Source organism: Polypterus senegalus, chromosome 13 (genome assembly GCF_016835505.1).
Source record: "Polypterus senegalus isolate Bchr_013 chromosome 13, ASM1683550v1, whole genome shotgun sequence".
NCBI lineage: Eukaryota > Metazoa > Chordata > Cladistia > Polypteriformes > Polypteridae > Polypterus > Polypterus senegalus.
The window spans coordinates 82,292,437-82,317,783 of NC_053166.1; the positions used below are offsets into that span (position 1 = coordinate 82,292,437).

Consider the following 25,347-nt stretch of genomic DNA (forward strand, 5'->3'; position numbering starts at 1 on the left):
TCATCTTTAACTTTATGCCTTTTGGTGATCACTAAACTATTCACAGTAACAGATATTTTAAGCAAAGTTGTCCAAACTTTTATATACCACTGTGTAACAGGATATCCAGTTGGGAAGAGCCAATTGTCAGATCCAACAAGAAACATGTCAAGACGCAAAACGACAGAGGCAGTAACAGAGTGCTTCATTACATCAGTGTAGGAAGGAAGTAGCAACTAGGGAGTGCTGCCCCCAGAAGACCTCCCAGGTGACATGTGACAGCATGCAGACTATAGCATGAAAAGTTAGGACCATATTGCATACTTGTAAAGCCAGGTAAGACTATACTACCACTTAGAGGAACCATATGGTGCCTGAATGCCTGAAGCTGGATGGTCCTACAGGTCCTCTAGGTGTGCGTCCTCAAAGCAGAATTGGGCAGCCTCCTGACTACTGAGCTGATTCACAGTCCTTGCCCCAAAACTGACTCAGGGATGGGAACTTAAGCCAGCTTGAAGTAATATATTTGAATCCTGAATCAGAAATCAGGGTGTTCACCAGCAGACGGAATCAAGGTCAATTTGATTACGGAGAGTGAAGGTGAGAAAGAAGAATATATAAGGTAAATGAATGAGTTACCATACCTTAGAGCAGGGGTGGGCAAAGTCAGTCCCAGAGGGCCATGGCGGCTGCAGGTATTTGCTTCAAGCTGCAAACTTATTTAATTAGACACGAACCCTCCCCAATAACAGGTCTTGTTTAATTTCATGGCTTGCTAGTGTTTCCATTCTGCCATGTTAGGTCATCCTTATACTGCAGATTTTTTTTCCTTTCTAAGGAGTTCATCCAAATGACTTGAAGCCTGACACACAGGAGTAATTCTCAGTCCTTCACTTTTTTTTCTTTCAAATGATTTATTAAACCAGATTGTTCACGATGAATACACACAGGTGCTGGCTCCATTGTCATTTACATCTTATTTCTAATAAAGAGCCATTACAGCAGTGAAGGCAGCTGTTTAAGACTAAAATAAGCAACTATGAGTGGGGAATCTTAACAAGCAAGACAACTAGAATGAAGAATTAAAATGTTGCATGAGCAGTAAGTGAATTGACACTACTGTAATAAGTAACTATTCATTAAGACATTGGGTTAGAACACAAACCTGAAGCCACTGTGGTCCTCCAGGACCGTAATTGAGGACCCTCACTCTGAGGTGTTGGAATGGAAGGCCAAGTGGGCATTCACTTTTAGTTTTATTAAAACTTTGAGTACTCCCCTTTTCTTGTCTAATGTAAATATGTCCATGAAATATGTTGGAAAGTTTGAGGCCCCCTATCATTTCTATTCAGGAAACCATCCATTTGCAAAATACACAAGTCAAAGCTTTAACTGGAACATTGGAACAGCCTAGACAGGAACAGGCCATTCGGCCCAACAAGTCCCATCCACTTAATTCTTCTAAAAAAACATCAAGTCGAGTTTTGGAGGTCACTACTTGGTAGCTTAGTTCATTTGTCTATGGTTCTCTGTGTAAAGAAAAGCTTGCTAATGTTTGTGTGAAATTTGCCCTTAACAGGTTTCCAACTGTGTCCTCTTGTTCTTGATGAACTCATTTTAAAATAACAGTTTCGATCCACTGTACTAATTCCCATCATAATTTTAAACACTTTGTCTCCTCTTAATCTTTTTTTTTTTTGCTTCAACTGAAAGGTTGAGCTCTTTTAATCTTTCGTTATATTCATCATTCTACATTGTACTTCTGAAACTCAATTTTGGCCTTACCAGCACAAATTATAAAAGTGTTAAAACTTCAATTTAAAATGTCATTAATCAAATGCACAGATGTAAAAAGATGAAAGAGTGGAGTGTTATAGTTACAAATTATTTAATAAGTGAAAGGGTAAAATCTAGGGCTGGAGAAGACAGGCAGATTAAAGTAAAGGTCACAACCAGATATTTGGTTTGCTTTACAAATTTAAAAGATGCTGGTCTATGATTTAAACATTGTCAAGAAAAGTAAGCTTGCAGTATTTGCTAAACTATTACTCATCATACTCCCAAGTTCATTATAGCTAAAAAGCCAAGGACTGCAGTATATAAAGTAGACTATTGCAATGAAGCAAAGGAACAATAAATAATATAGGCCAACAGGAAAAACACTGCACTGGTCTTACTTAATATAGTGCTTTAATATAATGTTAACAACAATATTATCCTTCAAATGTCCACTTATTTTCCCCAAATGTAAGATCATTATCAATGGAGCACATTATATTGTTTACTTCCCAAAAGTAAACTATAAAATCAGGATGCATTGCAATTACTTTTCTACAACAGCAGCTCAAGCTGGATAAGTGATTTTACTCAATCTGTCCGAGCAGACATTGCCTGGCAGCCTTGTGGTTTAAACTCCAGTGCCTTGGCAACTAGGGACGCTCCGATCAGGTTTTTTAAGGCCAGTACTCATCACTGATTTCATGCTACTTGATCGGCCGATTCCAGTTTTTTTTTCCTTTAACCCATTAAAAAAATGTTTATACTAAGCTCCTGTATAACCAGATGCATAGAAGCCTTTTGTGCTATATTAAAGAGTAGGATTTTAATTAAACTATAGACCACAGGAGTTAACTGTTCATTTTTTATTAACAAAATTAAATTAACAAATTAGGCTTTTTGTTCAGTGACCACAATACTAAAATAAATAAACTTTCCTTAAAATAAATACTTTAACTAATAAAAGATGTACAAAAACAAGTATCCATAATACTTATGACATAAAAGAAAACAAAATCCATCCATCCATTATTCCTACCCACTATATCCTAACTACAGGGTCACGGGGTCTGCTGTTAATGTTTCTCATTAATTACAAGCTGTTATATTGTTTAATTTTTTTATGTAATGTGCCTATCTGAAGCAAAAGTTAATTTGAAAAAAAGTACTTTTCACCATGTCACTCTCTCTATATATCTACATTTGTATATGTTTTAATAATTTTAAATCATTATGATTATATTACAGCATTTTTCCTGTTAAAATATATAGTTACTATATTTATACAGGTGTGTTTTTTTCTTCAGTGTATCAGCTAGACATTCTTGAGGTGTTGTTATAAATTTGGATTACCATTTAAATTATGTAGTATTTGATTCTTACTAAAACTTATGCTGTATGACACAAAGCAACAAATAATAAACACAGTACAAATCTTTAAAAGAGCCACAAATGTATCAAATGTTCATAAATTGTTTATCAAGTAGACACAACACTAAAATTCTTCACATGTCTATAAGTAAAAGACACATTTGCTGTTAAGCTAACAAGCCTATTGGTTACTAAGCAACAATTTCAAATTCTTCTTTATATAATGCATTTTCCTATTAAAAATGTAAGCTGATGCACTTATAACAAGCACACAGTGCAAACTGAAACTAAAAAAGGTCTGAATTCATTAAAGTAACTTTTCTTGCCATTTGTCTAACTGCACAGTAGGACAATTCCTCCAATTCCTTTTTCTCAGTTGAGTTTATTACTCCACTTTCTTTAGTGTAAAGGCTAATATTCCAATCACTTCTCACTCTCTACAATAGTTAAGAGTCTTAGACAAGCCTCAGCTTACTGATCTGTGTATACACTGTTGGAGATTTGCTGCTAAAAAGGACAGCACTGGCTCAACTACTGTAACACCTTACACAAGGGAAGAGCAGGGTCTGAAACGATTCACACAGGGAGCTTTGTAGCTGCAACTTCAGCTGCACTTGCACATTTACTTTCCTGTCATTTGTTATTCAGATTTCACTAAAATGTATCAGTCAATCAATGCCCCAACCTTTTGGTTTATCTTAACATTAGAATAGATTTGAAAACATCAGGCCATTCACTTTAAAATCATTTTGCAAACCCACACACCTAATTTTACCAAAATAATATCAAGGGTATCAACATCATTCAAAACTTTGGCTTTAAAAGCAGCTATACTCCTAAAGGCACATTAATAATGAATGTCATCCCATATCTACTAAACCAACCATAAGCTACACTAACCTGACACAGAAAGGCAGAGACACGTAGTTGCCACACAGCACACATTTTATTCACATGGGGAAGCACTCTTTTTCTGCTCCCCACAACACAATACATAAAGCACTCATAGCACAGTCTAGCCCAATGGCCTCTCTTTTTCTCCACTTCCACTCCTCTACCCAGCAAGCTTTGTCTCCCGCCTCCTGACTGTGGCTCCAAGTATCCAATGAGCTTCTTTCAGCAACACTTCCGGCTGTGGTGGAAGTGCTGCTAAACAGGGCTCAGGCAAGATCCTGATGCCCCCTGGCAGTGGCCACGGGCCCCAGCAGGGTTGAGCTTCCTTGCTGCAAACCCATGGCCCCACTACAAGCCAGGGGGACTGGCTTCTAGTGTTCCGAGGGAGACAGTGTCCGGAATAAGCCCTCTCCCCTGGTCCTTCTGTGCCGAAGGTGTCCCAGTGGGGTAAGGGCCCCAGTGGTCCGTCACAAGATATGAGGAGAATACTCAGCCATATACCAAGTCCTATAGTGATCTGTGTTTGTGGAATATCATTCTACCAAATTTAAAACAATGGTATGCATTTAACTCTTTCAGGGATGAATATTTTTTCCAAAAAACCCAGTTTTCTGAAAAGCACCCAAAGCAATGGTTTCATACATAAATCAACATAAAACTGTGCTGCTGTTGGTGCAAGTTCGTCATCTCTGGCAGCAGTGGCTGCGCAGGGGCGCTTTGATGGCCAGCAGGAATGCCCGATGAGCCGGCTACCTGGCTGTCTTCGAAACAGCAGGTGCGCAGTGGTGTCAGTCGCATTGTGACACAATATGGTTTGTATCTCTTGTCACCCAGGCGAATGCTGCTGTGGGCGTATCAGCACCACGATCAGCTGGGGACTGATCAGCCAATGCTGGTACCTCACTTTCGGTTTTGATCTCCAGATCACTTGCATCAAATTCCAAGTCCGACAAGTCAGAGTCCGGTTCAGTGATAATATGTGAAGCATCCATGGAGTATTTTAATTTGCACATTTGCATTAGTCTCTCGCCAGAAGTCGATGCCATTTTAGAGGCTGTTTGCTCTTCGCTACTCATGCATGCACAGGGAATCAAGGTTAAATCAGCGATGCTACTTAACTTTCCTTCTAGCAAAGAGAGTAAAACTAAAACATAAGGGCGTGTTTTCTCACAGTTTAAAGCCGATTACCATCGTCTACCCCTGAATTTCGACAAAAGTCGACATCAGTCCTGAAAGAGTTAAATATAATTAGCAAACAGGACTGCATCAGAGATCGCAATTGTAGGAATTAAGTGACAAATGCCTAAAAAATGCAATTCAGTGTAGAGTTCAAGTTTCAAAGTACTGCAAATTAACAGCAAAATTCAGAACATAAATTATAAATTTGAGATAGGAAGTCAATTCAAAATGCAAGGTAAATGTTAGGCTCGCTTTTCCAAAATTTGTAAAAAAAAATAAATAAATAAAATAAACACACTGACATTACACAACTCTACAAAGCCTTAGAATAAATCTAAGCGATGGGATGGTTAAAGTCACAGTGTTACAAAATATATATGGCTTCTTATAAAACACCCAGAGAAAAGCAACCATCATTTTTGGTACTCTAGCTATAGTACTCTTGAGAGTTAATCTACAATCTGTATATTTTCAAAAGACAAGGATGCTGATTAGGTTTACTGTGAACTCTAAACTGGCCTGGCACGTGCGATTTTGGGAGTGTGTGAGCGAGTGTGCACTGTGATGTACCAGCAATCTGCCCAGTTGCGATTTCCTACCATACACATGAAGTTCAAGTCAAGATGAGCTCCAGCATTTTGAGCCCCTGGAGTTTGGTAAATAGGTGGCATTATAAATACAGAAGACATAAAGATGAAAATGGACAAACTGAAGACACTGACCAATTGAGTATCTGAAGACTACATCTACTGTAATAAAAAGAACAAAACTGAAAATAATACTAAAGCTTTGATAGACTTTGTGATCTCTTTATGACTGTGATCTATCATAGATTTTACGACAGAAGGCATAGCTGGGCTAACATCACAGGCGGGATAAACCTCCCATACCCTTTCCTGGCAAAGAGGCCAATATATTGGATAGACGGGGGTCTGCCTCCCAAGAGTACATTCTGCCCTTAACACCCTGGATGGCAGTATTAGTGGGCCATTATGCCCATTCCTGCACCTGCAAGGCATGTTTGGAATTGCGGTCCCATGGGGCATCCCTACTACAGTATGTTCCCTGGGTGCTGACAAGGGTAGCTGCTGGGAAAGGCTGTCCCTACTTTCAGGAACTTCCACCTAATCCAGGAGTATTTCCTCCTTATCACTGGAAGTATTTCTGGGTCTGGTGTTAAACAGGCAGACTCTGTCCACTGGGGAGTTCAGTGTTGGGAGGAGGTGGATGACACAGCATGGGAGGTTTATAAGGAGAAACCTGTTTGTTGTGCAGTCTAGAAGGAAGGAAACTGAAACCCTGTGGAGGTACTGTCTGAAATAAATGCCTTTTATTTTGATCCCAGGATTGTATTGTGAAGTTGTGTCTGGGGGTTTAGGGTGCTTCAACATCCCCTACAAGTCAGTTTGTATGTATAATAACAGTCTCCACTTCTGAACAGATCTGAATCGGCACTCAAGCATTACATTTTCATTGTTCATGGAAGAACTTTGAAAACAACAAAAGGAGAAAATTTACAAATCACAGTAGAAGTTCTAGACTGGGGGTTCACAAAGCAGTTCTGCATTTTCAAAAGAAGTAGAGTCATATTTCAAAATGCTTATAACTTGCCATTATAGTGCAGTGTAATAATGGAGCATCTGTATTTTAAAGTATTAATAACCAACACTGCTAACTGCAGCAACTTGAAAGGCACATCCAACTTAAGGCAAGCACTGCTGAATTGTCCAGCTCCAGTAATTTAATATATTCATTTCAAACTACCAGTGTCAATTCTCCCATGTTGCCTGTAGTGAAAACATGAACATCTAAGTTAAAATCTTCTAATCTGAACTCGTCCCCCTACTGAAAAATCACATCTTAGCAGTATGTAGCTGAGAATGGCAACCTGTCAAACAAGCAATCCAGGGCAGCAAATAACTTGAATGGCTTTAAAGAAGTGAGAGGAAAAAGCTCAAATCTAGCAAAACCACCCAAAACACACAGGAATTCATTATTTTCACATCAACTTTCCACAGGACATTCCTCTCTGGGCCTGCAGTATGATATGTGCTTGTATTAAAAAAATAAATAAATAAACATGGTAAAGAAAAAAAAATGCAGCTTTGCCACTGAAATTTCAGTGTAAAGAAAAAAGCGCCTTTGAATAGTACACAAGGATGGATGCTTCCTTCAAAACTATCTTATTATAGACTCCACGTCATACCTTGAGAAGAACTGTGCTCTGAATGGTGCTATACTAAAATACAGAATAATTGACAGGAAAGAGGCTTATGCTTTACTGATGTTAAAAAGTTGCAAAGGCATGTCCCCAGTGAAGCAATCTGTGATGGGGAACCATTTGTGATGGGGAACACCTCAGCTCCATTAGTAATGCACTGCTGAAACACATGCTAAACAAAGGCCACATTAGAATAAAGTTTTAAAAGTGCTACATTGCAACTTAAAAGAAAACAGACCAACTAATTATCAAATACAGCATTGTAAGCAGACTCAACTTGAATGTGAAATACCAACTGAAGGATAGCAATATTACACAATTTTGCATCATGTTGCATTCATGAGACCTTGCTTCATTTTAAGCTTCTGTTAAAAAGACAACAGTTTTTCAGCACTTTTGAATTGGTCTGAAGACAAGTTCAGAGAATGATGAAAAACAAAAGTGCAAGATTTTGCCAACAAGTGAACCACATGTCTCACTTGCCAATTCAGTACCACATACAAATTTTACAACCGTAAGGTTTAAAGTATTGACCTTAGAGTGCATCATTTGCCCCCACTTTTGAAATCTGACCTGTCCCTAGTTTAAAAATGTTCTATGTTATACTGCTTCTAAAACTGAAACATTTCTTTTAATTATTACTTCATTTAGGGGGCCTCCTTCAGTCTGAATATTTCAAAAGTGCTTGCTAATTAATCGAGTGCTAATTACTACAGGTTTACTTATTTATGTGAAGTTTCTTTGACAGAAATGACTATTCTTTGCTGCAGGCACATCTTTTAATACATTTTGGTAAGTTTTGTCAGTTCTTGTTTTATTGAATGGTCATTGGTAGTTGGTTATGATTGGTTGCATTTTACATTAAACAGATTATACTTAATAGTGGCAGTTGCCTAATTTGCTTATACTTATTCCATGATCATTTTCAGGACTTTTCATGACACATTGATTTCATAAACATTCACCAGTTACTACTATTTTCCTGTGATACCAGAAGTACAAACATTTTTTATTGTGTTTAATTTATACATAAAATGAGTTCAGTGGCAGAATCAAGTGACAAAAGTTCATTATTGCTAAGAAGCTGTGGGCACACCCCAAGTACCAGACAGAATGCTGCACTGTATGAATTAAGTGGTGGAATTACACAGGCTGATTCAGAAATAACTTGTTCACATCTTCCAACATGCTGTCAACTAATGCGATGTCTGATGTTTCCTATTCAAGATGGTGAATCGCACCAAATGGGAAGTAGCTAAGCTGGTATTGTCGCAAGTTAAGACATTGTATGAAAAAGCGAACATGCAGATGATAACACAATGAAAAGCATATGAAAAAATGATAAAACTTCTGGATGACAATGCCAAGCTAAGGGCAATACCAAAAGTTCATCGTGTGTTGCCAGCTTTAACAAATAGAGTACAAGTAATGGACTCTCAGTGGGACAAATATTGGAACTGTGGCCTGCCAATGCAGAAAAGATTATAAAAAATCTGGACAACTTAGACTTTTTGCAGTCTATGAAGAGTGATAGCACAGCAATATTTGGTGCACGTGATGTGTTGTTGGCCAAAAAAATCCAGCACAAACAGGCCCGACAATCTCGATATGATGCTTTTGTCGCAAAAAACATAAAAAGCAGGAATCATCTGACATTGCTTATGACACTGACGTTCCCACTGACAGCTGCAGCAAGGATGTTAATGACAAAACACCAAAAAAGTCAATGTCAGTGCAGCAAACTGCTGAACATGATCGTTGTCAGACACCAAACTTAAGAAAATGCAAGCATGTTGACTGATGATAACAAACATATATTGTACTGTTACAGTGTTTTCTTGTCTCTTTAATCTTTGATTAATGCCAGTGAACACCTATTACTGATTTTGAGAGAAAAGTGTTAATGTATGCAGTTATTTTGTTCATAGATCAAAAAAATGGTGTATTTCGTTGTTATTTTATTGCTAAGCACTCTGAGTAGTGAGAAAAGCACTATATAAATGCAAAGAATTATTAAAGAGTTATTCTAAATTTTCCTAGCTATTTTAACTTTATGTAGATGGGGGCCCACATAGGCATGACCATATTTTCACCTTATTTTGCACCTTACATCTATATTGGTGCTAGAACAAAATTAGCAATAGCTTATGTTGCAATTTTTTAAATCATGGGGCAGATGATGCACACTAATAGACCTCTTTCTCTTTCTACTTCTAAGTAATAAATAATACAAATATAGGACTCTGCATGATCAAATGAATAAAGTTAAATATATATATATTCTCTAAAAAATGTAATCAGTCATCTTTGCTCAACTTCCTGTAATTTATCGTTGCTGTAATTATTTTGTATACTAAACATTTTGATTTTTTTTGCTTGGGATTTCCCTCACATATATAGAGACCACAGGCTACTAGGTATAACGTCCTCTAATAAAATGATTACAAGTGCCAATATCACGATATAATAGGTACATCGTAGGTGTGTGTCTGTGTTTTATCTGCTGCTTGATTTGAGAGCTCTTTTTAATTGCTCTTCTTTCACTATACCCAAGGATTTCAAAGCATCCACCAACTGACTGCGGGCATTTCCAATGAAATTATTGCACAGGAAGGAAGGCAGGCCACCTTTTCCATCATGTAGAAAAAAGAGAGGGACCCGGACAAGACCCATTGTCTGAGGAAAAAAGAAGAGAAATTATGAGTAGAAAAAAAGAAGGTACGCCCACTCTTTTAACATCACCATCTCATCATACTATACCAACTTTAACTTGAACGTTATGAGCAGACAACACAGGCACCAAGGATTTCTCTTGGTGTTATACTGAGACACATATCAAAATAAATACAATTATCAACAAAGTACACAATACATGATACAATCCCAAAATTATATACAGTAGTAATGAATAACAATATATTCCACAAAACACTTAATAACAGCTCTATAAAACGGAATCGGCACTGATTGGGAAAGGTTTATCTTTTCACGTTAATGGGGAATGCTGAGCTTTTGTGATAAGAGGAATTGTGTGTTCTTCCCAGTTCAGACTGTGAGTGATAGTGGTGTCAGGAAATTTAAATGATTCCACCATATTGACAGTCACAATTAGATTTCTACTGTTTTCAGAGTACTCAAGTTGAGACTGTTGAGGGTGCACCTGTCTCCCATATGGCACCTTGTCTACCAGCCTTGAAAACTCTACCCAGATTTATTGGTTTATTTTGCTGTGTTAGTGTATGCTCTGTTTTGTAGTTTACTACTTTATCTGTCCTGAATTTATAAAGTGCATCCGGAAAGTATTCACAGCGCATCACTTTTTCCACATTTTATGTTACAGCCTTATTCAAAAATGGATTAAATTAATTTTTTTCCTCAGAATTCTACACACAACACCCCATAATGACAACATGAAAAAAGTTTACTTGTGGTTTTTGCAAATTTATTAAAAATAAAAAAATAGAGAAATCACATGTACATAAGTATTCACAGCCTGTGCCATGAAGCTCAAAATTGAGCTCATCCTTGAGATGTTTCTGCAGCTTAATTGGAGTCCACCTGTGGTAAATTCAGTTGATTGGACATGATTTGGAAAGGCACACACCTGTCTATATAAGGTCCCACAGTTGACAGTTCATGTCAGAGCACAAACCAAGCATGAAGTCAAAGGAATTGTCTGTAGACCTCCGAGACAGGATTGTCTCGAGGCACAAATCTGGGGAAGGTTACAGAAAAATTTCTGCGCTTTGAAGGTCCCAATGAGCACAGTGGCCTCCATCATCCATAAGTGGAAGAAGTTCGAAACGACCAGGACTCTTACTAGAGCTGGCCGGCCGTCTAAACTGAGCAATCGAGGGGGAAGGGCATTAGTCAGGGAGGTGACCAAGAACCCGATGGTCACTCTGTCAGAGCTCCAGAGGTCCTCTGTGGAGAGAGGAGAAACTTCCAGAAGGATAACCATCTCTGCAGCAATCCACAAATCAGGCCTGTATAGTAGAGTGGCAAGACAGAAGTCACTCCTTAGTAAAAGGCACATGGCAGTCTGCCTGGAGTTTGCCAAAAGGCAACTGAAGGATTCTCAGACCATGAGAAACAAAATTCTCTGGTCTGATGAGACAAAGATTGAACTCTTTGGTGTGAATGGCAGGCATCACGTTTGGAGGAAACCAGGCACCACTCATCACCAGGCCAATACCATCCCTACAGTGAAGCATGGTGGTGGCAGCATCATGCTGTGGGGATGTTTTTCAGCGGCAGGTACTGGGAGACTAATAAGGATAAAGGGAAAGACGACTGCAGCAATGTACAGAGACATCCTGGATGAAAACCTGCTCCAGAGCGCTCTTGACCTCAAACTGGGGCGATGGTTCATCTTTTAGCAGGACAACGACCCTAAGCACACAGCCAAAATATCAAAGGAGTGGCTTCAGGACAACTCTGTGAATGTCCTTGAGTGGCCCAGCCAGAGCCCAGATTTGAATCCGCTTGAACATCTCTGGTGATATCTTAAAATGGCTGTGCACCGACGCTTCCCATCCAACCTGGTGGAGCTTGAGAGGTGCTGCAAAGAGGAATGGGCAAAACTGGCCAAGGATAGGTGTGCCAAGCTTGTGGCATTATATTCAAAAAGACTTGAGGCTGTAATTGCTGTCAAAGGTGCATCGACAAAGTATTGAGCAAAGGCTGTGAATACTTATCTACATGTGATTTCTCAGTTTTTTTATTTTTAATAAATTTGCAAAAATCTCAAGTAAACGTTTTTCACGTTGTCATTATGGAGTGTTGTGTGTAGAATTCTTAGGAAAAAAATGAATTTCATCCATTTTTGAATAAGGCTGTAACATAACAAAATGTGGAAAAAGTGATGCGCTGTGAATACTTTCCGGATGCACCGTATATGTAGCTCCTTTTGATTTTTGCCATTACATATACTTCTCAGATCCTCCTATACTGCCGGTGATGTGTTTCTTATATTTGCTGTATTTGTTTCTTTTCCATCCATCCATCCATTATCCAACCCGCTATATCCTAACACAGGGTCACGGGGGTCTGCTGGAGCCAATCCCAGCCAACAGAGGGCGCAAGGCAGGAACAAATCCTGGGCAGGGCGCCAGTCCACCGCAGTGACATATTCTAAAATTGTTAATCGTTTAAAGTGCCCCATGGTGTTCCATGCTGTTAATAACACTATAAAAAATAAGGACAGATTGATTGAATGGTTTTATTTTACTTTATCCAGTACAGGATTCCAGTGAGGTAACTCTGACAGATACGGGAAATTAAAAGCACCAGCAACTTCAAACATGCTCGACATGAAGATGGCAATCCATCTCCGTCTGCTGCCGTATTAATATTCTCTATAAAAAAGGTTAGCTTGTTTCAAAAAGCAGTGCCTCCAGGATGTCATTGTAGTCAGTTCTAAGTTAGTGATTTATTGATGCCAGTCAATGATTTGGGTTAGGCTTAGGGTTATTTCTGAATTCAGACTGTTAGCCAGTATTAGTTAAAAAATTGCATTACAGCACGTCTTTGCCACCTGACTATGCAAGGAAGATCATTTACTTCTGTTCAAGGAACAACCCATATCTAACAGACATATATGTGTGGATGACAGTGAATATGTCTGAGGACCAGCAAATCATAACGGACTTTCGTATCATTTCTACGTCATCACAAACTGACTACCTGCAATAACTCTGTCAAAGAGATATTAAGTAAATGATGTAATCTGTCCAAACTTAAGAAAATATGCTTGTAGTTTTCACAGGATCTGCAATTTCATATTGCAAGATGCTTCCACATTTACAAATGATGCAAAGTATCAAGGTGACCATGGAAATCATTTGCAGACATGAAAAAATGAGTATGGCCGCAACATTGAGACAAAATTTGCAAACTCATTCCTCCCTCATCTTATAGTGGCAAGAGTGTTGTCTGGCCAACCTTTCTCATTAGTTCTTTATTGCTTAAATATATCTAAAATTAAAATAGCAAACAATAGCTGATGGCCTCTCTTTCTGAACACCTCAGTGCAATATGCTGCAATGCAAATGAGAATCACACATCAGATTTTTAATGTGCAAAAGACATTTCTCTCTATTATAAAAAAAAATCTTGGGAGGGAGACGAGGGAAACGAGACGTGATCTTCTCGAATGATACTTTGATGTCCCGCGAGAGACACTTTAACGTCAAGTGAGACAAAGCAGTGAGACAAAAGGACAACTGCTGTACAGGCTTTTAAATGATCGATATGCAGCATGACAAATGGAACACGTACCTTAGCAACAGCAGCACAATGTGAGCAGCTGATCCGTCTGCATCTCCTTAGCATGCGTTCAGCTACCCCCCTTCACAACGCGAGCTGCAGAGATGCAAAGTGGCTGGAGCGCAGCACGCACGGGGGTGGGTTCAAGCGAAGCGATCAAGACGCGATCAACTCGGAGAGACACTTTGACATCATGCAAGACTAGACATTACAACCTTAGGAAGCAAGACCTGTGAGATGGTGACTTTTGCATGACATGCCCTACTTACAAACAATTTAAAACAAGTCGACGGACATCTAACCTAGCAGTTGTTGGAATGCTTTTGGCAGACACACTTCATGTGCTCCCAGCTCTTAAAACAACGACAAGCAACAAGCAGAATACGCAGCTTGCCAGCAGCAAGCCAGCAAATGATCCGAGCGCATCTCCTTAGCGTGCATTGAGCCCCTCATCCCCCACCCCACTCACAACGTGAGTGGCAGAGACGCGAAGTGACAAAAGGACAGCTGCTGTACAGGCTTTTAAATGATCGATGCGCAGCACGACAAGCAGAACACGGACCTTGCCAGCAGCAGCAGCAAGACAGCAGCTGATCCAACCGCATCTCCTTGGCGTGTGTTCAGCCCCCCCACTTCACAACACGAGCAGCGTTATATGTCAAGTCCGGGGCCAGAAATAAAGGACAAATATTGTTTTTCCAAAAGTTTTAAAGTAAAAGTGAAAATAATGTATATGTAACAATTCCCATGAAAATAATCTATTTAAATTGTGTATCAGGTGAACCAAACCCAGGGGTGGGTGAGCAAAACCCCCTAGTAAAGAAAAAGAATCTGTTTAAATTTGGTTGAAAAGCAACCAAATTACAGAGTAAGTTCATCTGTTTGCACATACTTGCCTCTAAAATCACCGGGTATGGCGCTTAATTTCTACAATCAGAAGCCTCTTCATGCCCTATTGCTTTTAATCTATATGTTGTAGTCAGAATGGACCCACCACTGAGCTACACGGGCTAGGATGAATAAAGCCATCACGTGGCATAGATTGAGGAGAACTCAAAAAAACTTTAAATGTCCTCATGAAACAAGGGATTATTTTAATCAGTGATATAACTCAGTGAAAATAAGATACAACTGTAGCCCCCAACAATAAGCATTGCCATCACAGTCAAACATACAGCATGGTGAATACCATATTTTTAAAGGATAAATATAATGGAACACAGTGTTCTTTGCTTTTTATCAGCTGCAATTTAATACACACTCCCTCATTACTCATCAGAAAAAAATCAGCATCAGTTGTACGAAGAAAATGTACCTCAAGTCCAAATTCCTTTCCCTGAACAGCTGCAGCTTCTACTGCCCGAAGCTCCGCCAGAGTTAGCCTTTTCGTATAGAAATGTGTCACCAAATGAAAGGGTTCTTCCCATATATGGCAGTACATGTGGTCAGACTCTGCAAAATCAAGGGTATAGTCCAGCTCTTCAGACAACTCTCGTTTCAAACCTTCCTCCAAAGTGTGATCACAAAGGTCGACAAACCCTCCTGGAAACCCCAACTGACCATCAAAACGCATCTGCATCTGAAAGTGGAAAAAATAAATAAATAACTGGATGACAGACAAACAGGCTGACAGTAAGTGGAAACACACTATAAATCAGCCTTCATAGGTGTATAGGGCTATAATGAGGTTTTAAAAAATTTACTGGTATTAGGTTGGCACAGTGATTAATTAACACTGCTTCCTCACTGCTCCGCTACATCGTCCTCGGTTCATGGCATTTCAGAGGAGTATTCCAGTTTTTTTTTCACATCCCTGAAAGATATGCAATTTTTTTTAACTGGGCACTTCCAAAGCAGCAGAGTGTAGGTATGGGTAAGAGTTTGTTCAGGGGTGGTTCTTGCAATGGACTGCTCTGGCACTCTATGCAGGACTGCTTCCTGTCATGCATCCTTACAGCCCTGAAACAGATCAGGTGGGTTTGAAAATATTAGGTTTATGTGAGATTAAAAGAATGGCAAATTAGGTATATGTCACTCAAGCTGCTCACAGCTTGCTTACCTGGGTTCAATGTTGGCTGTGAATGCCGGAGACAACAAAATAGGAGTACGTAACAGTGCTCTGTCTGATGGAGCAAGGTATAAAATGAACAGCTTATTCTATGAAAATTACACCAACTGTACAAGTAATTTGCATACCTGAAAGGGGAAACAGCACATTGTCTGTACTACAGTTTGCAGCTACTGCTATTTAGTGAGTTGCACTGTTATTTGAAAAAAAATCATACTTTCAATCACAAGACCCTGAATGCAAATCCATTACTCTGATATAATGGCTGCTGTATACCATGTTTCTGTTTAAAAGAATAAACAATCAACTAAACTAATTGTTAAAAGGAAAAAAAACAATTGCATGATTTAAGTAGTCATTGCTCATTTCACTATTAAGTTTAAAATGGACAGGAAGTTCCAATACACATATAAATAAAATGTACAAAACTAACAGGAAATAATAAGTGTCAGTATACAAATCCTTGCATTTTGGAAGCCGCAGATACAACACAGAAGAGATCAATTATCAGTATCTGAAAAGAGCTGCTTATCAATGCATTCCTAACAGAAAGAAAATATGTGCAAAACTGTGTCTCCTGCAAAGCACTTGTGAAGAAGTGACATTAATTACCATCAACGACAGGATAAAATATTTTAAATACAGAGAATCACAGCATAACAAATTAAATACAAAAAAATAGAAATTCACAAGATTACCAGAGAACAGAAAAGAGAGTTATATCATAGAAACAGCAAAAACATTCAATCAAACTGCTTGAGAAAATAAATATATATATATATATTTTTTTTTTGTTTGAAAAAATATAATTATAAAAAAACTACTTTAAAAATAAAAATTAATTAAACAATGAAGACTCATGGCGGCACGGTGGCGTAGTGGTAGCTTCCCGGGTCCTCCCTACTTGGAGTTTGCATGTTCTCCCCGTGGGTTTCCTCTGGGCACTCCAGTTTCCTCCCACAGTCCAAAGACATGGAGGTTAGGTGGATTGGTGATTCTAAATTGGCACTAGTGTGTGCTGGGTGTGTTTGTGTGTGTCCTGCGGTGGGTTGGCACCCTGCCCTGGATTGGTTTCTGCCTTGTTGGCTGGGATTGGCTCCAGCAGACCCTGTGTTCGGATTCAGCGGGTTGGAAAATGGATGGATGAAGACTCACTAATGTTGTTGTACCAACTCTATTTAATTTGCAATCTATTTATTCATAAATTTCCAATGTTTTGTTCATATACAAAAAATAGCTGGAGCTGATTTGTGCATTACTTCTTCAAACTTTCAACATATCAGTTTTAGATTTGATCTCACTCATCCTCCCACCAGGTTTCAGATTACTGTAGCATGTGGTTCAGCATTTCTGCTGGACTCCTCCAAATAATAGTTGGGCTGCTTTCTAATATACAGGGGTGGGCAAAAGTAGGTTTACAATTGTTTGTATGGAAAAAGACATGCATGTTATGATTATTACCGGTAACTGTATTGACTCAAAAGAACGTCACAATGGCACAATGCACAAAGGTACAATCTAGTATGTTATGTGCTCAAATTGCAAGCCTTCATTACTTACACATTCTTGTAGTCTACTTGCTACAATCAAGCGCACTTTAATAAGAAGAAGAAAACAAATAATAAGACACCCAATACCAATAAAAAATACAATAATTGATAAATAATAATGCAAGAATAAACTCTGCGTTTTGTGTACTCACTGCTGTAAATCTACTTTTGCACACCCCTGTATCCTGCATTTGAGTGAGCGACTTGAAGCAGTTCAATTTATCATTTGTCACATCTAACAGTTTTAGAACTGACATAGAAAATGCACCAAATAATGGTCATGAAAATCACAGAGAAGAGTAAAGTGTGATTAGCTGCTTGCATGATAAATGGCACCTTGTATAACTCTGCAATAAACACAAAAGCTGTCCCTGTTTGATATGTACTGCAAATTATACTATGCAATGAAAATAATTCTTTTTAGCTCTTTTAGAGATTTCTAAAATTTTCTGGTGTGTGAAATTAGTATAGTAATATGGTGCAGGCAAACCTTGATGACAAAATAAAATAAAATTAACTCCAAAGTCAAGGTGATTATGCACATTTCAGTTCCATCTGGGGAATTATCTGGACTTTCCAAAAGATATAATCATTATCCTGTGTGAGTATCCTGACTAGGCCAGAACTCTCTCCTCTGGATCTAATGGAGTTGATACTCTGCTTCAAATATGTAAGAGCCATTAAATATTAGACCTGTCACAACCAGCCTAGCTTCACTTTACATTCATCAGATAAACAGCTTCGGTCAGTCAAGACCAACAAGACCAGGACCAACCCATATACTGTGATATAAATGAATGGCGTATCTTTATCTTAAGAGTCTTTTACAGTTTTTGGATGAACATGTTTAAGTGTGTATGTTTTTTAATTGGTTGTTTGGGGACTGTTATGGAACAATGATTTCTATTTACTTTGTATTGCATATTTGTGTTGATGTTTTGCTGTTATCAACGCCTCTGAATCAAATTTAACTGATGTTGTTATAGCAGTAAAGTACAGAGCTAACCTAACAATCTGCTCTGAGAGCTCCATCTGGTGGCATTTGCTAGTACTGCAGTCACTAGCCCAAATTTCTAACAAAAGGGCCAAGTGTCTTAGCACAACCCATAGTACCTGCTCTCACCTTTCTGTCTAAACTCCTCGATGCAGGAACTTGGCCTTCTAACAATTCCTAATAGCCTCTTCCTTACCTACTTTTGGTGAGAAATAAATAACTTTCAGAACAACCAATAGCCAGCCATACCACCTGCACCTCGGAAAAGGTAATCTACCTGAAGCTAAGCATGTTTGGCCCTGCAAGTACTTGGATAGGAGACCATAAAAGAAAAAGCGTAGGTTGCTGCTGGAAGAAGTGTTGGTGAGGCCATCAGAGGGTGTATTACCAAACGTCTGTGTGTGGATCCCAATCCCTCAGTGCAGTGACAAAGTCACTGTGCTGTAAAAATTGGTGCAATCTCTCAGATAAGACATAAATCCAAGGTCCTGACTCTCTGCGGTTATACAAAATCCCTGGGCATCTTTCAGGATAGAGTAGTGTGATTTTGATGTCCTGGGTAAACTGCCTATCACAGCCTTGACCATTCTTGCCCCCAAATCAATCCCCGTGTCTGGCTTTCTCTTTCATCCCCTCACCACCTAACAGTGAATGCGTGTTGAGCATACTGGCACAAAATGGCTGTTGTTGCATCATACAGGTAAAGCACTTTGAGTAGCAAGAAAAGCACTTTATTAACACATTATTATTAATAATAATATTTAAACAAATGAAACATGCTAACATTTGTGGCCTGCTTAAATGCAGTATACTTGACAGGAGCAGTTCAAGTGTGACAAGTGCGAGTTCCTCTTTTAAGGTATAGAGCCTGCCAAACCTGCTTCCTGCCAAGTGTTAGCTCAATGCAACTTCCACCCTGGCCAAACCCTGCCAGCTTAAGCAACCTCTTTCATAAATATAAATATATATATATATATATATATATATATATATATATATATATATATATAGTAGTGACACATAAATAGCTGTGGCATGCACAGCGATCATCAAAGTGTAAATAGCTCTTTGAATGAAAAGTGGCATGGTGAAAAAAATATAATATCATGATATAAGTATTTCCAACAGTAAATGCTAAAGTTCCTATAAAGTGTGCATTCTTTCCACTTTAAATGATGTTTAAAGACATGGCTGTACACTGCGTAACAACACTATCTCATGGACCCATCTTATTTAATTCGATTCCAGCCATCAAATGTGGTCATCAGTGCACAGTTTGCACATTCTCCCTGTATTCATGTGGGTTTTCCATCAGGTACTCTAATTTTCCTCGTACATCCCTAAAGACACGCCAGTTATCCTGACAGGTGAATTCCAAATCGGCCTGGTTGAGTGTGTGAGTGATCCTGGCATTGTCCTGCCTTGGTTCCAGCACTGCAGATATACACTCCAGCATACCACTACTCTAAACTGGATACATCTAGCACTGGATATTAGATAATTAAAAACTCACCTTTAAAATTATTCACGGACCATGATATAAAAAATTGAAATGAATTTAGGTAATAAAACTATTTTATACATTATATATGACATGTGATGGCAGCATTCTTATTTTATATGTTGTATTTCTGTTTATAATCTCATATGTGGAGACAGAGCTTCAATTTTTCAATCAAGCCCATGAGCAATTCTTAGAAGTGTACACGGTAATTGATTCCTTACCATACAGGCCCTTAAAATGGAAAGCTGTAACATGATAAAAACAAATTTTAAATACTACTACTACTGGAAAACTTTTAAAATCTGTCATAAATACAGTAACTGCCTGTGACGATGTGGGTTCTGGCTCCACACTCCCATTGCTATTTGGAAGCCTTAAACTCAACACCGTCAGTAATGTTACCGATGAGCTAGTCAGTGAAGGCAATAATTGAGCATCTGAGCAAGGGGATGGTTAAAAGTGAAACAGTGCTTTTATTTAAAACAGTCAACAAAACAGGTGTTCAAATAAATAGTGCAGTAATTTAAAGTTCTTCATTAAATAAATAAATCCATAAAATGAAAACGTGGAGGTTAAAACAATAAGAAAAACAATCCTTTTAAAACTAAGGTTAAAATGATCAGGAAGCAGTCTTAAAACAACAGCAACTCTGGTGCTTCTTTTCTGTATGCGTCTCACCTGCTTATCCCGTTCGGGCTTAGCAACAGGTATTAAAACGCTCTCTGCAGCTGCTTTCCTCTACACACACACCCAAGAGACTGGAGACCTCCCGATCCCTGGCTTTGGTTTGGCTCTCATTCCAATCCCCGAGACTTAGTTTCCATCCAATGGCCAGGACGCACACATTGGGGACTCCACCACCAAGTCTCCCGACTTCCGCTGCCTTTCCACGGTCTTCTGCGGCTCGTCGCTTTCCTCTGGTCACTCCCGCTACGTGGTCGCTCAGCGGGAGCAACATCAACTCAAACACCTGGGTGTCGGCCTAACACCCAGTTTACATGCAGCTACCCATGAGCGCTCGTTCGCTCACCACACGCTCCGAGTGTCTGTCTCTCCTGCACCGCCTGCTTCCTCACTCGCTCCCTACAACCTCCATCCTCTTCCTTTCTCTCCTCTCATTCCTCTTTCATCTCTCTCTCGACCGACTCGCGCTTGAAGAGGGACCATGACAGCTGTAACCTATTAAACCACGGGAGCAATCATGGATGTGGGCAGTTCCTCACCTGTGCACTCGGTGAGAAACGCCCACATCCCGAAGCCCCGCTGCTCGCCATGGCCCAACGCCCTCTCGCAATGCCGCCGCGAGAGCAGGGATTATTTATTTAAAAATGAATGGCCTTTGCTCAGTGAGCTGTGGACCCGCTATACCACACTGCCTCTGTACTACAGCTGACTGGAACACGTGTCCTCTATCAGTTTTTTTCTTTTATAGGTAGCTGGGCACTGATGCTTATTCAGACTACATATTTAGTGTGCATGAAAAACAAGGAGGGAAGTAACAAGTCACAGCTATGCACATTCACCCCCGGTATTAAATCAAGGCTAAAGTGCAAGAGGTCACTGGAATAACTAACCATGGGTGAAGGACTTCTTAAAATTAAAATAACTTTTATCTCTAAAGTAAAACTAGCATGATTATTTTTACCTCAATAAAATACCAACAATGATTAGAAATATAGATATTAGCAGATTTGGCAAATGGAAAAATGATTTTTAAAACAACAAAAAGTTACATAAACTGACATCATTGTGCAGTGCCTCAGGGATCCAGAATCCTGTGTTTGAAATCAGCAGTCTCCATGGAGTTGGGACATTTTTCTTGTGCATGATTGGATATTCGATGTGTACTTCGTTTTCGTGCAACTATCCAAACATGTGATTGTTGCGTTCACTTGCGATTGGCCCCATGTGTGTAACTGAGCTCTACAACGGACTGCCTCACAATGCGGGGTTGGGATAGACTCCAGTCCCCTGTGGCCCTCCCTGAACTGGACTCTGCATATCTAACAGTGTTATGAGGTTCCATTTACATCACATACATAACTAATAACATAAACAAATGTTTCTTTTTGAGATGCTTTTTAGGACATAAATCATACTTAACTGTGCATACACGCCAGTGAAACACATACACTATATATTAAGGTGTATACACTCAGAAGTGACACACATATTGTACATCATATACTCTACAGTGAAATGAACGAATATACTTGATTCTGAAACCCTCAACAACAAGGACCATATGCTGAAACACATGTAGTCAAATGTGAAAGGCATGCCATTCACAATAAAACATTGTGACTGCATTTTGGAAAATATATCATTCATACTGAATGCAAGAAGAGATAGCTGTTTTCCAGAAAAGTATTAGACCGTTTCTGCCTTGCATGCAATATCAAGTGTTCCCCACTGTGGGACGTGGGATTGGGCCGGGATAGGTACTAGACAATACCCTCCTCACCCACCGTGTTCAGTCATCCTCAGCATAGAGAGGGTCCTCACTGCAGGATGGGGGCAGAGTCAGATGTTGACGGGGTTGTCTGAGTGTTATCATTTAGTGTTCACATTAACCATTTATGCTAAATGCTAAGCACACTATCTATGTTACTGGTGTGTGTGTGTGGCATATGAACGAGACCTGCTGAGACCACTGTGTGCAGGCCGCAAATTTAGGCATAAGCCACAGACTTAAAAGAAGTTATTACTTGCGAATGTGATTACAAAAGTACACCTCTGATGTCATCCCTTTCTTATATGCTGTCACTTGGCACTGTGCAACAAGGAGAGAATTACTGAAAATGGGTAGCATCTGACATCTGACCCCACCCCATCCTGCTTCCCACAACATGGGGTAGTTGCCTGGCAGCAGGACATGGGATGGGGTGGGGTTTAAAGTGGAACATGACATAGGGTGGAGAATGGTGTGGGAGGAGTCAAATATCACACCCCTCCCCTATTCTGTAATTCTCCCCTTGCTGCAGGATATATAGAAGGTATAACTGTTGATGTTCAAGTACTTATTTGATTAATTATGCACGAATGTGCCCCCTGTGCATGGTGGTCTGTGCAAATTACTATCACACATCATATACGCCCCTATTACATAATATTTACTAAAACAAACATGAGAAAGTGGTCTCTTTGGAGAACAAAAAAAATTTAAAAAGCTCCCACTATCAAAACAGTTAACACAATGAGAAGCAATTAGTACATTTACGAATTTATTTAAAAAATCAGAAAGTGCTTGTTTACAATAAGTTTACAATAAGTAAACAAATGAAAAAGTCAAGTTTTTCTGTCATTTGAATATTGATAATAGCTTTTGTGCACTTTCATTTTGGATTTGTAAATTTAATTATGAAAAACGAATGGCATTTTTCTTGGGAAATATATAACAGTACAGTTAAAGCGCTAAAAAATGCAATTTTTATGGTTCGTCTGCTCAACTCAGCCTTACTGTCAAACTCTGCCCATGAAATTAATATTTAGCATTTTTAAAATTATGATGGTACACATACACAACAATGCTTGGAATGGTGGAGAACTGGTTAGAATTACTGAGGTGCAGCTTCAAAGACTAGAGTCTCAGTTCCATGCCGGTCACTTGACCCAACCTGATACCGCAAGGTACCACAGAAAGCAAAACGCCAACAGAATAAATGGAGTTTCAGCACTTCCAAAGACCAGCAACACAAAAGTTAAGACTGGATACACGCTGGTCAATACCATACCTTTTGTAAAGAGCCTTGCGATGCTATGTAGTCTTAATGTTGCTACGTGAAATATATATCCATTTAGTAATATCAAAGGAAGAGGAATAAGAATGTTTACAAATATCCTAAATTAACACCTCCTTGTAAACGTATAACTTAACTTTATCGAGAAATGTTCATATGAATCCAAATGGCTTCTTGGCTTAAATATCTTAAGCAGATACACAAAAATAATAGCTTTTTTTCTCACCAAAACAGCGTATTTTACAGGAATATAGCTGAATAGTTTCTCATCCGACGGCGCGTATAGCATAGCATGACACGCGTGTTTGACAGCACTAGGTAACTGGAGCGATTTTTCTCGAGATATAAGTTTGCAACTCATTGCTTGTGATGTGTTTCAAAAACGTCACCGGATTATTCTAAACTTTTCGTTCTGTTTCATCCGCTTCTGAGGATAAAAACGCTTCCTAAGTCTCGACTAATCACATCACTCAATTTAACTTCCGTGTTTTTCTGAGACACCAATCAGCAAAGTCGGGGTGGGGAAGAAAGCGAGAGAAAGAAAGAGAGGGAGGGGGAGCGCGTGTGCACTTGTGCGCATGCAAAACAAACAAGATCTGCAACCGTGTTGTTAAGCAGCACTTGGGCTTTAATTAACTTAAACTGCAATTGTTTTGAAATGCATTTCAACGGATAATAAATCATATTAGAAAGCAGGGGCGGATCTACCGTTAAGGTGTTCCAGGTGCACACCTAGGGGCTTTTGCATCTTGCACATAAATGTATTCAGTGAGCAAATTATTAGGATCAAAATACAAACTCCGGGTAGGGCCGGCTTTTGTTCTCAAAAGAGCCATTCTCAAATGAACCCAGTCGAAACTACTGAGATATTTATTTCCCTGTTCTTGGGTACTTCACACTGTTCCACTCCATTCAAATTACTGTGATAGTGCCGATGTGTCACCCGTTCTATGACTGCACTCGGGTCTTGATTTAGGATCCTGATGTGGCTCATTGTGTCGGGGGTGCAGCAACGCGCTGTATCAGTGCATACTCCTAACCTCCTCCTGGAGTTTCATGTGAACATTAACTAGAGCAAGTTACATGTGTCTGCAGGATTTTATGCATTGTGCGGCTGGCATCTGGTTGACTAATTAGATAATCGTATGGATAATCAGGTGTTCAGGAATTCCTCATAATTTGCTCAGTGAGTGTGTATATATATATATATACAATCACATTCATTGCATTAGTAGTCTGAGTCTCGATCTGATTGTATGGGTGGTTACCTACCAGGTAACGCATGTAGTTGGTCTGCCAGTCTGCAAACATCTGCCACGGGCCCTCTCAGTTGCGAGAAGCAGATCATAAGAATGTTTACTGTCAAATAATGCAAAGAGTACATGACACGTGCTTCGCCCTTATTTGGGCTCATCAGGCGTACAGATGATGATATACATATATACACACATATATATACATACATATATACATATCATATATACAGTGGGTATAGAAAAGAATCCCCTTCGAAATATTTCCATTTTTTTTTTGCTTTACGGCCTTCAATGAAAACACACAAACCAATATTTTTTCCAGCTTTACTTACTCAATGCAATCTGTAACATCAAATCCAAGTGAAAGATATCTTCAAATCTTTCCACAGATTTTAGATGGGATTTAGGTCTGGGCTCTGACTGGGTCACATGAGGACATTCACTTTTTTCTCCTTCAGCCACTGTGTGGTGAATTTTGCTGTGTGCTTCGAGTCATTGTCATGTTGAACTTTCTTTTTCTGGACTTTCTGGCAGAGGGTAGCAGGTTT

General features: G+C 39.2%; 1 protein-coding gene across 1 annotated transcript; it reads right to left on the minus strand.

Annotated features, from left to right (window-relative positions):
• Window positions 1-1,644: 1,644 nt before the first annotated feature.
• LOC120542590 (U8 snoRNA-decapping enzyme-like) lies at window positions 1,645-23,947 on the minus strand. The gene is made up of 3 exons (XM_039775158.1): window positions 23,770-23,947; window positions 15,003-15,266; window positions 1,645-10,096 (listed from the first exon to the last, which is right to left on the minus strand). The coding sequence occupies exons 1-3, from the start codon at window positions 23,902-23,904 to the stop codon at window positions 9,917-9,919; spliced, it is 579 nt and encodes a 192-aa protein (XP_039631092.1). The 5' UTR covers window positions 23,905-23,947; the 3' UTR covers window positions 1,645-9,916.
• Between the last annotated feature and the right edge of the window lie 1,400 nt (window positions 23,948-25,347).